The sequence below is a fragment of the Phyllostomus discolor genome, chromosome 3 (genome assembly GCF_004126475.2).
Source record: "Phyllostomus discolor isolate MPI-MPIP mPhyDis1 chromosome 3, mPhyDis1.pri.v3, whole genome shotgun sequence".
Taxonomy (NCBI): Eukaryota; Metazoa; Chordata; class Mammalia; order Chiroptera; family Phyllostomidae; genus Phyllostomus; species Phyllostomus discolor.
In genome coordinates this window covers 118530536-118546780 of record NC_040905.2, presented here as the reverse complement: position 1 = coordinate 118546780, position 16245 = coordinate 118530536, and the positions used below count along the sequence as shown (strand labels likewise).

At 44.7% G+C, this 16245-nt stretch overlaps 1 protein-coding gene and 1 pseudogene across 1 annotated transcript in view; one reads left to right on the top strand and one right to left on the bottom strand.

Moving 5' to 3' along the window:
• LOC114512589 (Snf2 related CREBBP activator protein) overlaps positions 1–11514 on the bottom strand; it is a 35421-nt gene extending 23907 nt beyond the window's left edge. The window contains 12 exon segments of the mRNA XM_036021312.1: positions 80–408; positions 518–706; positions 1417–1506; positions 1640–1733; positions 2630–2907; positions 3023–3245; positions 5137–5277; positions 5553–5738; positions 7338–7589; positions 8973–9235; positions 9821–9894; positions 11314–11514. Coding sequence (XP_035877205.1) covers positions 80–408; positions 518–706; positions 1417–1506; positions 1640–1733; positions 2630–2907; positions 3023–3245; positions 5137–5277; positions 5553–5738; positions 7338–7589; positions 8973–9026 — 1836 coding nt within the window. The 5' untranslated portion in view covers positions 9027–9235; positions 9821–9894; positions 11314–11514.
• Positions 11515–11575: 61 nt separating this feature from the next.
• Positions 11576–15945, top strand: LOC114510526 (annotated as a pseudogene).
• The last annotated feature ends 300 nt before the right edge of the window (positions 15946–16245 follow it).

Here is a 16245-nt window from a genome sequence, read left to right as displayed (position 1 = left end):
TTACGGTTAAACCAAGGCATTCATCACTCGGCAACAGGAGAGTCAATATGAGGAAGCAAAAGCTGAGGTCTAGGAATACCTGGGTAGTGGCCAAGGTATAACCCTTGGGCTGGAGACTTTCAGCTGCTGCAGCAATGTCAGTAATTTCTTTCTTAGGGCCGAGAGTGGTGGTGGGCCCTGGGGTGGGAGGCCCACTGCCCCCATCTGCCTCACTCTGCTCTTCATCCCGGGCAAGCAAGTACTCTACCCCAAAGTCATCCTCCTCCTCCTCTTCCTCATCTGCTTGGCTCTGTGACTGGGACTCCTCGGATGACTCAGACTCGGATTCCTCTGATTCTGAACTACCACTTGTTTCTTCCTCCTCTGAATGCTCATCTTCCTCGTCCTCGCTCTGCTCCTCAGCAGAGTCTAAAGCACAAGACCAAGGCTTAGCACTCACCATTGAAAAGCACCACTGAAAAGCACTACTTTTTAGTGCTGACCCTCCCCAGGTCCTGCCTTATGACCATACATTTACCTGACTGATTGCTACTATTCTCTTGAGGAGCCTCTTCAGCTTCCGTGACCCGCTCTGGTTCACAATCAGAACTGTTAGTGTCAACCTCATCTTCATCTTCCTGTTCACTACTCCCAGAACCTGGGACAGAGGCATCAGAGGCATAGGCTCCTGCATACTGCTGTAGTAGCTCCTCCATAGACAGCTCACCTAGAAAAGAAATAAAGGGTAAGTTTTGGGTGCTTCAGGGAAAATGAGGACGAGATATCTGAGAGGTGCCAGTTCCTTTTACCTATGTCTCTGTAGGCAATGATAGGCCCAGGTCCCAGGGAAGACTAAAAACAAGTTTACTTTCATTACCAGCTACCAAAGCCAAGCCTTACAACATGGGCTAGAACCATGGATGGTGTCACCCTCCAATAGGAAGGACAGTTATTGCCCTGGCTGGCGTAGCTCAGTGGATTGAGAGCGGGCTGCGAACCAAAGTGTCGCAGGTTCAATTCCCAGTCAGGGCACATGCCTGGGTTGCAGGCCACGGCCCCCAGCAACCACACATTGATGTTTCTCTCTCTCTCTTTCTCCCTCCCTTCCCTCTCTAAAAATAAATAAATAAAATCTTAAAAAAAAAAAAAAAAAAAGGAAGGACAGTTATCAATCTGATGAACCTCCCTTTAAGGTACAGATAAAACATAACCAATATCCTCTCTTACAATGGCTCTTCTCTCCATGAGCTCTCACATCACTTTGTTCAAAATCCCATCATATTCTATTTATAATTATTCATTTATAAATCTGTTTTGACATTAGAACTAGAGTTCTTCCAGAGAGGGTAAATGTTATCGCATTAATTTCTTTATTCCTGCCACTCTGCAGAGGAGATACCAAAGAGTATGCACATTACAATGTCTAATAGATGTCACCTTCTCGAGCCAACTCGCTCAGCTCCATGGCATGATCCACCTCCCCTTCCAACTGCTCCTCAGCTGCTATGGTATCCTCTTCATCCTCCGCTAGGAAAGAGAATAATAAAGCAAGATCAATGGGGACAGAGGCACAAGTGGAAGAGGTAAGAAAACCTGAAACATTAGATCCAAACTATTCAAAAGGGTTATAGGGCAACAGAATAAAGAAAATAGACCCGACCTTCATCCTCATTGGCAGTGAACTCTTCATCATCCTCATCTGGATGCCAAGGCTGTTTGTTTCGCTGTGTAACAGAGGAAGGTGGGGGGTTTACCTGTATGTCAAAGGATAAAAAGGTAAAGAGCCTAAGGTTAGAGCAACAAGAGAAAGGTACAATGTTAAATGCAATGTCACAAAGTAAGTCTCTCTGTGCCACTGGCAGAATCCCAGTGCAAGGATGCAATCAAGGGTTTTCTCTCAGCACAAGCTACCAAATCTTGGCCCAATTGCCTCGGGGAGGACCTATGAAAGTGCTAGGTAAGAAATACAGGCCCCCAACACCATTCCCATGCACTCAGACATATAGAGTCACAAAGGCCTGGTCTAAAAGAGACTTCAAGTTTACCATCTCAGCTTCAAATCTACAAACCAATAAGGGAGTAACAGGACCATTTCACAGAAGTAGCAAAGGCCAGAATACATGTTTTTCAAGCTCACACAGCAATTTAAAGAGTAGAGTACAGCCCTGACTGATGTGGCTCAGTGAGTTGGGTGTTGTCCTGCAAACTGAAAGGTCACCAGTTCAATTTCTGATCAGGATACACACCTAGGTTACAGGCCAGCTCCCCAGTTAGGGCCACAGAAGAAGCAACTGATTGATGTTTCCCTCCCATATCAATGTTTTTATCTCCCTCTCGCCAAAAATAAACAAATAAATAAAATCTTAAAAAAAAAAAAAAAAAAAGCAGAGTACAGTTTTCCTCCAGCCGGGACTGATGGTTCACCAATGCAGAGTACACTACAGCATTAGAAACTGCCCATCTCAAACTGCAACTTGCCCCAAATGCAGAGTCTTCCCTATCCATCCCCAAATGAGAATCCCAAAATTACCTTTAACCAGGGAGAACTCCTAAAAACAACAGCCAACCTTATAGACCAGAATTCCATCCGAGAACCTCTCCCCTATCTCCCCGAGGCCTCCCTCCACCCCTTCTGTGCATACCCCCATACCTTCAGTGCTTGAGAGGGCTCTTCCTCACCACCATCTTCAGGCCCATCTCCGGTGTCACTATCATGAGATGATGGGGTTCTTGAAGGGCTGGAAGGCCCTCCTAGCAGCTGAGGGGGAAGGGAACGGAGCAGCTCTTCCAGTGGCAGCTCTCCCTCGCGTCTAAGCAGCTCAATCTCACGCTTCTGGGTCTCTGCATCATTGCCTTCCTGTTGTTCTTCAACCTCAATCGTCTCCTCATCATCTTCTTCCTCCTCCTCTTGGGGCTGGAAGTCCCCATCTATAGCAGGAGAACAAGGTCACAAAGTCCACGGGCCCCTGCAAGCCACAGGGTGGGTTTTCAGCTCTTGAAAGGGTACATGAGGAAGAGTAGCAGAGCCAAAGAGGACACACACCTTCATCATCCAGCTGGGAAACTGGGGGTGGAGGACTAGAGGCAGCTGAGGAAGAGCCAAGGCAAGGGGAGGAGCCAGCTTTGCTGGAGGCTAGAGGCTGGTTGAGGCTCTGAGACAGAAGGTCTGAGTACTTTTCAGTTTGCCCCACAATGAAGTCCAGGTGCAGGTCCAGAGCTTTTTTGCGCTTTTCCTCCAGCCGGGACTGTTGCTTGAATTGCACCACCTGCCACAAGCATGATATGGATGGTTCACCAAGATAATCTTTTATTCATGTACTCTTTTACTCAACATTTAGGGAAGTCTTCTCTATTCTCAGCCCTGAACTGGCTTTTTAGAAAGAAGAACTAAATAACTGTAAGGGTGTGTCTGAGGAAAACACAAAAGGGAGCAAAGGGAGAGAGGAGTCAGCTTAGCTTCAGGCAACAGAGAAAACATTTGCAACTGTATCTGGAACTGATCTTAAAGCCTAAGTAGCTCTTCCCTAAGTGGAAATGAGGAGAAAGCCATTCCCAGCATTATAAAGAAAGCCAGGTATTGGCCAGGGGTATAGGCCAGGGACGTGCAAAAGAAGGAACAGTTTGAAGTGAAAAGGAACTGGCAAGGCACGAAAGATTGAAAATATAGAAAGTCAGGTAGTTCTTGAGAAACAATAGGAAGTTAACATATGTGAATAACTTAATTAATGAGAACTTTAATGGTACAAACAGGTATTAGAAAAAGCATGCTGAACGCCCTATCAAGAACAGATGGCCTAGAGGAGCCAGTCAGTCCTATTAACAATCCCCCCCCAAAAATGGTTCAGGGAACCTGATAGACATTTCTTCAAAGAGCATACATAAAGAACCACTAATCATCAGGGCAGTATAAATTAATACCACAATGAGATATCACCTCACCTGTCAGAATGGCTATGATCAATAAATCAACAAAAAGTGCTGGTGAGGAAATGAGAGAAAAGGGAACACCTGTGCACTGTTGGGATTGCAAACTGGTGCAGCCACTATGGAAAACAGTATGCCGGTTCCTTTAAAAATTTAAAATAAAACTACCATATGACCCAGTAATCCCACTTCTGGGAATTTATCCAAAGAAACCTGGAACATTAATTCGAAAGAATATATGCACCCCTATGTTCACTGCAGTGTTATTTACAATATCCAAGATACAAAGCAACCCAAGTGTCCTTTGACAAAGGGATAAAAAGATGTGGTACGTATACACAATGAAGTATTACTGAAGCATAAAAAAGAATGAAATCTTGCCATTTGTAACAACACAGATAGACACAGAGTATTATGCTAAATGTGGCAGTCAGGCAAAGGCAAATACCACATGATCTAACTTATATGTGGAATATAAAAAAATAAAATAAGCAAACAAACAAAACAGAAGCAACCCTGGCTAGTGTGGCTCAATGGATTGAGTGCCAGCCTGTGAACCAGAGGGTCTCTGGTTCAATTCCCAGTCAGGGCACATTGCCTGGGTTGCAGGCCAGGTCCCCAGTTGGCACGTGAGAAGCAACTACACATTGAAGTCTTTTCTCCATCCCTTCCCCTGTCTCTAAAAATAAATAAATATAATCTTAAGTAAAAAAAAACAACAACACAGAAGCAGACTTACACATACAGAGAACTGATACATGACAGAAAGGAGGGCTTTAGGGGGGCTGGGTGATAAAGATGAAAGGATTAAGAAGCACAAATTGCAATTACAAAATAGCTGTGGATATGTAAAGTACAGCATAGAGAATATGATTGGTAACATTTGAATAACTATGTATGATATCAAGGTGGTGCTGAACTTATCAAGAGATTACTTTATAAGATGTATGGATGCCTGACCACTATGCTGTATACTTGAAACCAATATAATACTGAATGTCAACTGTAATTAAAAAATGGAAATTTAAAACTATCCCCAAATACAGGGCCTATTTTTCCTGTACTTCTTTCTTCTTCACAGCACTTAATGAAAGGTCCAGAGCACAACAGAAATGTCAGTAGAGTTGCATGAAATTATAATGTTCATTTACTCACAAAGTTTGATCATTCCTGCTACCATGCTACCCACCAACCAAACCCAAGGGATCTACCTTCTCAATTCCTGCTCCCTACCTTCTCCACATTGCTCCAGAACTGCCTGACATCCTTGGCCATGGTGGAGGCAATTCGGCGCAGCTTGGCCTGCTCCTCCCTGCGGGCCCGTTCCTCTTTCTGCCGCTGCTCCTCGTGGTGCCGAATCACCATTCGCACTACCTGTGGGAATTAGAAACCAGTATAAAAGCACTCCAAGGCCAGATCCCAAGTCAAAAGCAAAGAAAATAATCAAGGCCAGGAAACTAGGAAAGCCAGCTTGCCTCTTGAGGGTATGAGCATTAATAAGCATCTTACACTGTTCTGTTTGATTTCCTTCCAATCAACCCACCTATCCAAAAAAAAAAAAAAAAAAAAAAAAAAAGCAAACCTGGAAAAGAAATGGAAAGTAGGCCCTTTCCATTGGAAACGGAAGACGTACCCAATGGAAGACGTACCTTACGGGCCACACCCCGTTTCCAACGGCGCTCCTGAGCAAAGTCTGCAGAGAGCCACTGCATCTCCTCACATAGATAGTCCCAGTGGCCTTTGGGGCGGGGAGGCTCGGGAACTTTAGGCAGCCTCTTCAGTGACCAGAAACCCTCCTTCCGCAGCTCAGCAATCCGAGTCTCAATCTCAGCCTCCTATTGAGGGAGAACTAGGTCAGTCAAGTTACTGGACATATACTCCACCTCATGACCATGGCTGAATTACTGAACACTAACTGGATAAAAGACCTGACTTGACTGAGTGTTTTATACTTAAGTCCACATACCAATTCTACAAGTAGGTATTATACTCTTTTCCAAATGATTAAAAAACAATCAAGGAGATTACGTGATTTACTTGAGATCACAAAGCCAAGGAGTATTAATAAGCTGAAAATTAAAAATATGTCTTTCTCTACTCCCCATGAATATAGGTAAGACTTGGGCAAACATATCCCAAGGGAACTTCTCAGAGGAGCAAGGAGCACAGGTTTCTTTACTGACTCTAGATACAAGCGTTCTTATCACTGTAGAATTCTACTTACACAGGAGTGTGTTCCTGTTTAGAAGTATGCTATAAAGCCCAACCTACACAATCTTGTTTGCCTTCAAAAAGTACTATTTTTAGAAAAATGTATTTTGATGAAAATACTAAAAAGTTATACACCAAAACATTAACAGTGATTACTATAACCAAAAAATAACATTGCTTCTACATTAATTATACAGGATAGAGCAAAAGCAGGTTTAGAGTTGTTAAGTATAAGAAACAGTTTATTATTGTATTATTTTCCATATGAACTGTAAATTCACTTTACTTTTGCCCCACCCTGTATTTCATAAGGGGAAAAAAAGCATTAAAAATTTTTTTTAACAGAGGTAACTTAAAAAACATAAGACAATTGCCCTCATTATTCTTGTCTGCCTACAAACACTAATCGAGAGAAAATAACAGCCAGAGATGAATCAGAGAACTAAATGGCCTGATAGTGAACAAAATATTTAAAAAATGGGCATTTAGACCAATAGCTCTCAAATGTGAACATTCATCAAAACCATCTGAGGTGCTTTTTAAGACAGATTGCTGGGCCCTATCCTTTAATTTTAAATGGGTAAGTGGAAGAGAGATATCAAGAATTTGCATTTCTAAAAAAAAAATAATAATAATTTGCATTTCTAGCAAGTTTCTAGGTTACGCTGGTGCTGCAGACCCATGGACCACACTTACCACTGGACAAATAAGCAGAAACCAATTAACCCTTTTTTTCCCGTTTTCAAATTTTTTTTTTCTTTATTGACCCCAGAGAGAGGGGAAAGAGAGGGAAAAAGACGGGGAGAGAAACATCAATGTCAGAGAGAAATGTCAATTAGTTGCCTCTTGCACATGCTCCAACTGGGGACTAAACCCGTAACCCAGGCATGTGTCTTGACCAGAAACTGAACCCTCAACCTTTTCGTTTGCAGGATGATGTCCAACCAGCCATACCAGCCAGGGCATCCTGTAAATCTTAAGAACCTCCCAGCTCACAAAGCACTTTTATGTCTTTGATTTAAACCTAACAGCCTACAGACAATTACGTCATCCCTATCTTATGAAAAGAAAATGAAGCTCAGAGTTTAAATGACTTACTCAAGATCATGTATGTTAAGGCAGAACCCATACACCATGAGAAAAGAAATGTAAAATATCCATGGAACACAGGAGTTCAGGGAAGAAGGCTCTCAAGAATCCTCACAAGCCTTTTCTATACTTACATGTTTGGCTTGCTCTGCAATCTCAGCATGGCTCTTCTCCCACTTTGGACCCTTGTTAGCCAGGTCAGCAACCTGGAGTAAGCTGAGCCCCTCCAGGGACACTGAGGCACCATCTGGGGGTCCTGGAGGTCCATCCAGAGAAGAATCTTGAGCTATATGCTGGGGGGAGATGCCACCTGCCCCACTAGAGGCTGGGGAACTGGATGAGGCAGGGGAAACAGGATTGCTGCCTGTCATGCCGTCCGACACCATCTAGGAAATAGGAAAAAGAAAGATAAAATGAATGCTTAGCATTGTACTAGGAATTTAAAGTAAATTATTTCACAAGAAAAAAAACTCTGAAGTAAGGTATTAACCTTATTTTGTAAACACAAACCTTTGGGGTAAGGTTTTAGTAAGGTGTTTGAGAGGGCAGAACCAAGCTTATTACAGAAGCTTGACATGCAATAGTAGTTACAGTTTAATAGTATTAAAGAATACTACACAATATTCTTTAACGTGAGTATTCAACAATACTATAGAGCCTATAATTTCAAATTTTGATGAGCCTTTCAGAACCTCAATGATTTCACTTACGTAAATAAATCCCTATTTTTTTCCCTCCTTTTCATGGCAAGTATGAGAGTCATCCATGTAAATAAATTTGAGCTACCACCAAATTCAAAACGCCTGAAAAATAAAAAATCACCTAAACCTTTTTATATTCATTACCAATCTTGGTAGTTTCCTTTACTGGGAAGGTGTGAGGGGAAGCAGGGCAGTGGGGGTGGGTACTGTCTTCAAACACCCATCTATTATTTTACAAGGTCCTACACAAGCAATAAGGAAAAAATCCTAATTAAGTATGAGTAGTGAAGGAACTCATGAAATTCACTCCAGCACGCAAGCTTCTGTGTGCCACTCAAGTTCCTACTCAGCTGAATGACAAAAAACTGTATGTCACAAAACTTCCTAGCTGCTCAAGCTAATTATAAGTATCAAAACCATAACCATCAGAAGCCTACTGTATACAAACCTAGGTCTGTCTATGGTAAAATGTCATGGTTTTCCCCCCTACTCCCTTAACCTTCTTGGTATGAAAAATGAACACTACACACATATACACACCACCCAAAGAAACTGAGCTATTCTCTAATCACAGTCTTAGAAGCAAGTTGTCCCAACCTGCCTTTTCAACCTAGCCTAGTTCAACCTTTGTCAGGTAATAAGTTTCCATACTCTCAGAGATCAATGTTACACTAATACCAAGTACAATACAAGTTCCCAACAGGCTTAAGAGTTCATATGAGATTCTCTAAACTTAGTAGCCAGGTCGCTATGATCATAAAAATATAGCTAAGACCTGTCATATTTTTTAAAAAGACTTTGTTTTTAGAGACAGGGGAAGGGTAGAAGAAAGAGAGGGAAAGAAACATCAATGTATAGTTGCCTCCTGTGCACCCCCCACTGGAAACCTGGCCCAAAACCCAGGTCTTGTGCCCTGACTGGGAACAGAACCACGGACCCTTTGGTTTTTAGACTGGCATTCAATTCACTGAGCGACACCAGCCAGGGAAGACCTGTCATATTTCTTCTGCCTCAGAGCCAGCAGACCATAAAGCAGAAGCAGAGAAGGAACTCTCCCCACTTTCAAACCTGTGTCTGCAGAATTGGGAGCTGAGGGTGAGGAGGGGAGGGGCTGCTCTGCATGGTCCCACTCCCAGGCTCCTCTTTGGATGCCTGAAGAACGACTGGGTCGTTGTCACCACTGCTGCTGGCCGAGGGGCTTGCGTCCGGCTGCAGGGCATGCTGGGAGCTGGCCTCATTCTGGGCCACAGGCCACCGGGACCCGCCTTCCAGGGCCCGGGGCCCACTAGGGCGTCCCAGCCTCCGCTCAGGTCCACTGGCCTCTGGAGCACCTAAAGAAGGGTAAAAAGAGTAGAAATGGGACTTCAACTATACTAAGGAATCTTTTAAATTGCCAGAGATAACACTTGAAAAAGATAAATGAACAATGATTACAGTCTGCATTTCTTGAACAGCTACTATGTGTCAGATACCTTTCTTAGTAATTATTTGATGTATTCTATACCCTCACTTCTACTTTATGAACGAGGTACTTTTTACAGCATAATAAATGTTAATTTAGTTCCTTCTATATACTGAGAAGCCATGCAGAAATGACTCCTTATCTAAAGGGAAATTATATTCTAATATTTTCTGTATTTTACAAGTTAGGAAGAAATCAGGAAAAAAAGAGATCAAATGACTTGTAAAAGATCACAGGAGTGGTTGGAGGAAGACTTAAATCTAATGCCAAAACCATGGAGCACAAGCTATTCCTTGGCAGAGCCAGTATGGTAAGATCTTTCTCTATCCACAGTCCCAGTGCTATCATTACAATGCTATTATCCATCCAGAAGTATTAACCTATAATTTCTCTCATTATATCTCAAACACCTCTCCCATTAGCATCAGTCACAAAACAATATCTGAACTCTCACCTGTGTGAGCTGAGACCACACCCCCTGTGAAAGTCTGTACTTCCACGGTGCCGCCGTACTGAGGGGAATCACAACTGAAACAAAGAGAAGAAAAAAGCAGTGAGGTCTCAATCCACTGCTGTATATGTATATCAGCATCCATCAGAGCCTTCTTTACACCAACTTTTCAGGCTTTTAAACATACCCAACCCAGTTCAAAGACTGAAAAAAAGTTATAGCATTAGGAAAAGCTCACATTTCATAAAAAGAAAAGCAAATCAAGATTCTGGCTGGTGGTAAGAGCAGGGAGGCAAAAACAAAAAAAAAAGTTTAAAAAGCCTAAGTGTAAAAGGTTACAACAACTGAATGGGGGACAAATAAAAAGAAAAAAGTCACATCTAGAACCTCAAAAAGGTGCTGGCTGCTGGCAGCCTTCTCTCCTGCCAGTGAGAACAGAACACAGGTGAAACCACCTTTCCCCAGGGAAGGGCCCCCTGACTCTCATACCTGCACCACTAGCCACTTCCCCAAATACAAGAGAACTACAGCAGGAAACATGAGGGGAACAAGCAAATGTGAGGAAGATCACATAGCGCATAGCGACGAACCATGGCCCGGAAACAGGCAAGGTTTTCCCTCACAAGGCCCGGAAGTGTTACCCCACTGTTTAAGGAAATTCCTTAACCACGGTGCTACCTTTGATTCACTCCCTCCTCAAGATTCACAAAAAACAAGCTAACTGAAATCCAAAAAGCTTGAACTCTTAACCCTAGGCTTCACTACCGTCTCTCACCCCTCCCAACAGCCTGACCCAGCATGACCCTTGACCTCTGCCCCAAGTTGCCACTAGCCCTAAGATAGCCCCGCCTCCGACTAGACTCCCACCCCACCCAACGTGCGCGACCGAGTGGGGGAGGGGCCGGCGCGTGCGCGGCTGGAGGCGGACTGAGCCGGCTGCGCGCATCGCCCAGGGGCTCCCGCTAGAACCCAAACCCCACGCACACAAGGGTCGCAGGGCTGGGGAGCCTGTTACCCCTGCCCGTCAGGGAGCAACTCCCACTACCAGACCACGAAAGGCTGAGCTAAGGAAGGGTTCGAGCCACCAGGTTCTGGTATCTGACTAGATAGAGTGGGCACACGCCCCGACTACTCATCCCACGCCCCCCTTCCTCTTCCCGCGCGTCCCTGAGCGGGCCTGGGGTCGGTGGGCGGGCAGCAGCACACCTGTGTCCGTCCTCTCAGGGGTCGCTCGCTCGCTCAGGCACGCGTGCGCAGACGGGCGGGAAGGGAGAAGAGACGCGCCCAGGCCTAGCACCGGCCGGCCAGGCCCCCCTCAATCTGTATGGGCGCGCGCCGACAGCCTCGCGTACCGGCCCCGGGGCCCTGGCCGAAGGTGCGCGCGCAGCACCCCGGGAAGGAGGGAGGGAAGGCGGTGGCGGAGTGATGCGCGCGCAGTCACCCGTCAAGGGAGGGGGAACTGTAGCGCGTCCGCCATCTTGTTTCTCTCTCCTTACCTGCGTCCTCGGGGGCATACGCACCACCCCCTTCCCGCGGAAGAGGAGGGGGCAGGGCCCCCTCTTGGCAGCCGCCTTTGCGGCCTTTAAATTCCCCTGGGGCCCGCAGCTACTGCCACCGCCTTGCTTCCACTACCTCCTCTCACGCCACAGAGGTGCTGGCGGCGAGTGGGAAAAATGAGACAGCAGTCCCAGCGAGCCGCCGCCGCCTTCGTCGCCGCTTCCGAGGCCTCACCAAAATGGCCGCCGCCGTCTCGGCCGCCACCAGCAGGAACACCACTACCACCACCACCACCACTACGGCTATCGCTACCGCCGGCGCGGCCCGTCCTCTCGCGATAGACGGTAACTGGAGGTTAGGAAAGCGGAGAGGCTCGCGTGTTAGCGTAGGGCGCAATCTGAAGCGCAAGGAAGGCTGGGAGGTGTAGTCCGCCTGGAGTCTTGGCGCTTACCCCGCTTGCCCCACTTGCCCGCTATCACAGAAACTATCACAGGGGTGCATTGCGGCTGGCAAGTCGGACCAGTTCCCTCATTTTTAACACATAACTTAGAAAGCTGAAACGATTTGTCAGGTATTTTCAGGAAGTTAGCAGTGAAAGCCTGGGCTTTAACAGAGAGCCTCTTCGATTTGCACATGGTATTCCCAATAGCTCCCAAGCACCTGTGCCATCTGTTCGCCAACTTCTAGGTCAAGAACCCCTTGGAGAATCCATACCCTAACCCTAGAATAGTGTAGTAATAAGTTACTTTCTCCTGAGGTCACTTTGTGCACTGATTATCTCCTTTAATCTCACCAATATTCCATTTTACAAATGAACTGAGGCTCATAGATGAACCAGTGACAGAGCCCAAAGCCAAGATTCATGCCAAACAGTCGAAGTCATAAGAGTGCTCATACTCTCACAAAAACCCACCATAGGAACCAGATTAGGAAGCCCTGAAAAAGCTCTCATCTCCTTTTCATCCACTCACGTTAACTATTACGTCTTCTGCCCTGGCTGGTGTAACTCAGTGGATTGACAAAGGGTCCTCAGTTCGATTCCCATTTAGGGCATATGCCTGGGTTGCAGGCCAGGTTCCCAGTACGGGGTGCGTGAGAGGCACACACTGATGTTTCTCTCCCTCTCTCCCTCCCTTCCCTCCTCTCTAAAAATAAGTACATAATATATATATATTTTTTTAAAACCCTCTTACCTATTCTACTCAAAATATTGATCATTTTCTCTTTGTGTCATTGACTTGAAGTCCTGTTTTTCCTACAACAAAAAGCAGGGGGTTGAAAACTCAAAAACCTAAAAGGGCCAGGAAGAATTGTAAATAAAGTGAAGAGAAGCAAGTAAGGAATTTGAAGAACAAGAGACCATATGCTCTGTCTGAAAGAACAACCACTGTTCAAACCACTATTCCAGCCCCCCTATAGGAATGTGGGCCAAAATACATGTAAGGGTCACATTCAGCCCAAAGGCTGCCAGTTTGCTACCTGTGGCCTCTCATGGAGCCCCAAGGCACATAGAAGCACCCAAGAATGGTTTTCTTGATTGAATAAGTGGATGAATGCCCATCCACTTAGGCCCAGTTCAAAGTATTTTTTTTTTTCCAGTCCAGGTTTATATATTTGAGATTCCGTAATAGAACCTTCCCAAGCTTCCAAGAGATCTCACATCTCTTGGTCTTCACATATACCTTTTCGTCCTTTTTCAACTATTCTTTAAAATTTAGCTCAAGGGCCACAGGTAACCCCCAAATGATCTCTATTAAGCAACTGCAGGCTGGTGTAATACTCCTTCTGGCTCCCACAGCTTCCTAGGCTTCTTAAAGTACTGATTGAATTGTGTCTGGATTCATCGCCTGTCCACACTACTCCAAAAAGGATTATTAATCCCTTGAGTGTAGGGACATAGATTATACATGAAAATTCACTATGCCAGTCTCAGAAAGATTATTCAGGATATTTACTAGTGTGAGCTACTTGCCTTATAATACTTTAAAAAATAGCTGGTATTAGATATATAATCTCAAACTCAAATCCAAATCTTTCTTCTATTTCCATGACTATCACCCTGGTCCAGTCACCATAACCTCTTGCTTGGATTACTCCTAACAAGGCTCCCCACTTCCACTCCTGTTTCCCTTTACTCCATTATTCATACAGCAACCAGTGTCCTTTTCATGTAAGTTAGATCATGTTTCTCTCAAACTTAAAACCTCCAAATGGCATCTTAGTCCACTTTAATCATCACAGAATAGATATTGTGATAAGGTGAAGAAGCCAAACATAAGAGCATATGCATATGATATCCATTTGTTTAACGTTCAGGAGCAGGCAAAATTAACTGATGGTGATAACAATCATAGCAACAACTCCAAGGGAAAGGGGTTGTACTGGGAAGAGGTACAAAGGGGATACTGAAAATGAATTATATCAAAAGTTGGTAAGCTATGGCCCGAAGGGCAAGCAAGTCCTGCCCACTACCTGTTTTTGTACAGCCCATAAGCTAAAAATGGTTTTTACATTTTCAAGTGACCGAGGAAAAATCAAAATATGACCAATATTTTGTGATACATGAAAACTTTTTCTAATTCAAATTTCAGTGTTCTTAACTAAAGGTTTATTGAAACCCACCCATGTCCGTCCACTTACATAGTGTCTATGGCTTCTTTCCTGCTTCAGTAGCAGAGCTGAGTAGGTGTAACTGAAATTAAAGGCCTGCAAAGCCTAAACTATCTTCTGTCTGACCCTTTACCAAAAAGTCTCCTGACCTCTGTTCTATGTTGTGATCTGCATGAGGTTACTTATGTCCATGGGTGTGTACAGATACATTCACTGAGCTGTACACTTAAAATTTATACCCTTTTACCCTGGCTGGTGTGGCTCAGTGGATTGAGTACTGGACTGTGAACCAAAGGATTGCCATTCAATTCCCAGTCGAAGCACAGGCCTGGGTTGCAGGCCAGGTCCTCAGTAGGGGGTGTGTAAGAGGTAAATTGCACATTGATGTTTCTCTTCCTCTTTCTCCTTCCCTTCCCTTCTCTCTAAAAATAAATAAAATCTTTCTTAAAAATTTATACCCTTTACATACCTTGCAGCATGTATTTTATACTTAAGTTTTCAAAATAAAATAACTACAGGCTATAACCCCTGTCCACTTTTTTACTTCACTTACCTTTTGCTCACTCTACTATAGCCACCATGCCCTTCTATAAACCTTGCGAGTTAATTTCTGCTGCTTCCAGAGCTCTCATCTTTTTTGTCTGAATTTTTTTCTCATGGCTAGCTCTCCCTTTTCATGAAAGTCATAGTTCAAAAGTCCTCCTTAGAAAGGTTTCCTGATATCTAGTAGCCCTTTCCCTGCCAGTCAGTCTATCACATGCTTTCTTCACTTACCTGACATTATTAACTTCTTTGTATGCTTGTTTATTGTCTATCCCCTTCCCCCCCAAAAAAGATAACCTCCCTGAGAACAGGAACATTATCACAGAGTTCTCAGTGCTTTCTAGATAATTACTGAATTAATGAAGAACTTTTGAAACAACCTTGTGAAGAAGAGATTGTTGGTTCAATTTTACAAATAAAATTTTGGTTGAATGAGAAATGATGAAGACAAGATCATCAAGATGTCAGCTCGTCTTTCCTACTTGACCTATAGATTTAATGCAATCACAATCAAAATCTCAGCAAGTTGTTTTGTGGATATCAATGAACTGATTCTAAAGTTGACATGCAGGAGCAAAAGACCCAGAATAGCCAACACAGTATTGAAAGAGAACAAAATTGAAACACTGACACAATATGACATCAAAATGTACTATAGCTTTCCTAGGCAGCTGCCGAGGAGGATGGTGGAGGGGCAGGTCCTGGTGCTTGGCGGCTGAGGCCCTGTCCTGGGCTGCCCAGCAGCCACTGTGGCCTAGCACTACTGCTGGGGCTGGCAGGTAGTGGTTGTGCACTGTGAGGGCATCATCATTTCTGGCAATTTCCACAGAGACAGGTTGAAGTACCTGGACTCCACAAACGGATGAACACCAACCCATCCCACAGCCTCTTTCACCTCCAAGCCCCCAGCTTCATCTTTTGGTGGACCCTGCAAGGAGGCATGCTGCTCAACAAACCCAACTGAGGCCAGGCCACCTCCAACCGACTCAAGGTGTTTGATGGGATACCACCACCCTATCCCAAGAAAAAGCAAATGGTGAAGTTTGCTTCCCTAGGGCACCTGGCCCATGTGGAAGTACCAGGCAGTCATAGCCACTCTGGAGAAGAAGAGGAAGGAGAAGGCCAAGATCCATCACCAGAAGAAAAAGTAACTCATGAGGCTACAGAACAGGCTGAAAAGAACATGGAGAACACCTGGCATACACAGAGGTCATTGAGACTCGTGGACTCCTGGTCTGAAACCAATAAAATTGATTGTTAATTCCTCCTGCTGGTCCTGGCATGCCCTTGCTCCATGGCCACCCTAGGATGTAGGAGACTCCCAGGGGCTGTTGTAATCCAGGCCTTAGAAGCTGGGAACACAGAAGAGGCCTTAGTCACTGCTGTTTAAAAGTTTAAGTGGTACCCTGGCTGGTGTGGCTCAGTGGGATGAGCACTGGCCTGTGAACTGAAAGGTCACTAGTTCTGTTCTCAGCCAGGGCACATGCCTGGGTTGCAGGCTGGGTCCCTGGTAGGAGGGCATGCAAGAGACAACCAGTTGTTGCTTCTCCCACACATTGATGTTTCTCTCCCTCTCTTTCTCTATTCTCCTCTTTCTAAAAATAAACAAGTAAAATCATTTTTTTTTTTTAAGTTTAGCCCTGGCTGGTATGGCTCAGTGGATTGAGTGCTGGCCTGTGAACTAAATGGTCACTGGTTCAATTCCCAGTCAGAGCACATGCATGGATTAAAGGCCAGGTCCCCAGTAGGGGGTGCTCAAGAGGCAACCATACATTGAT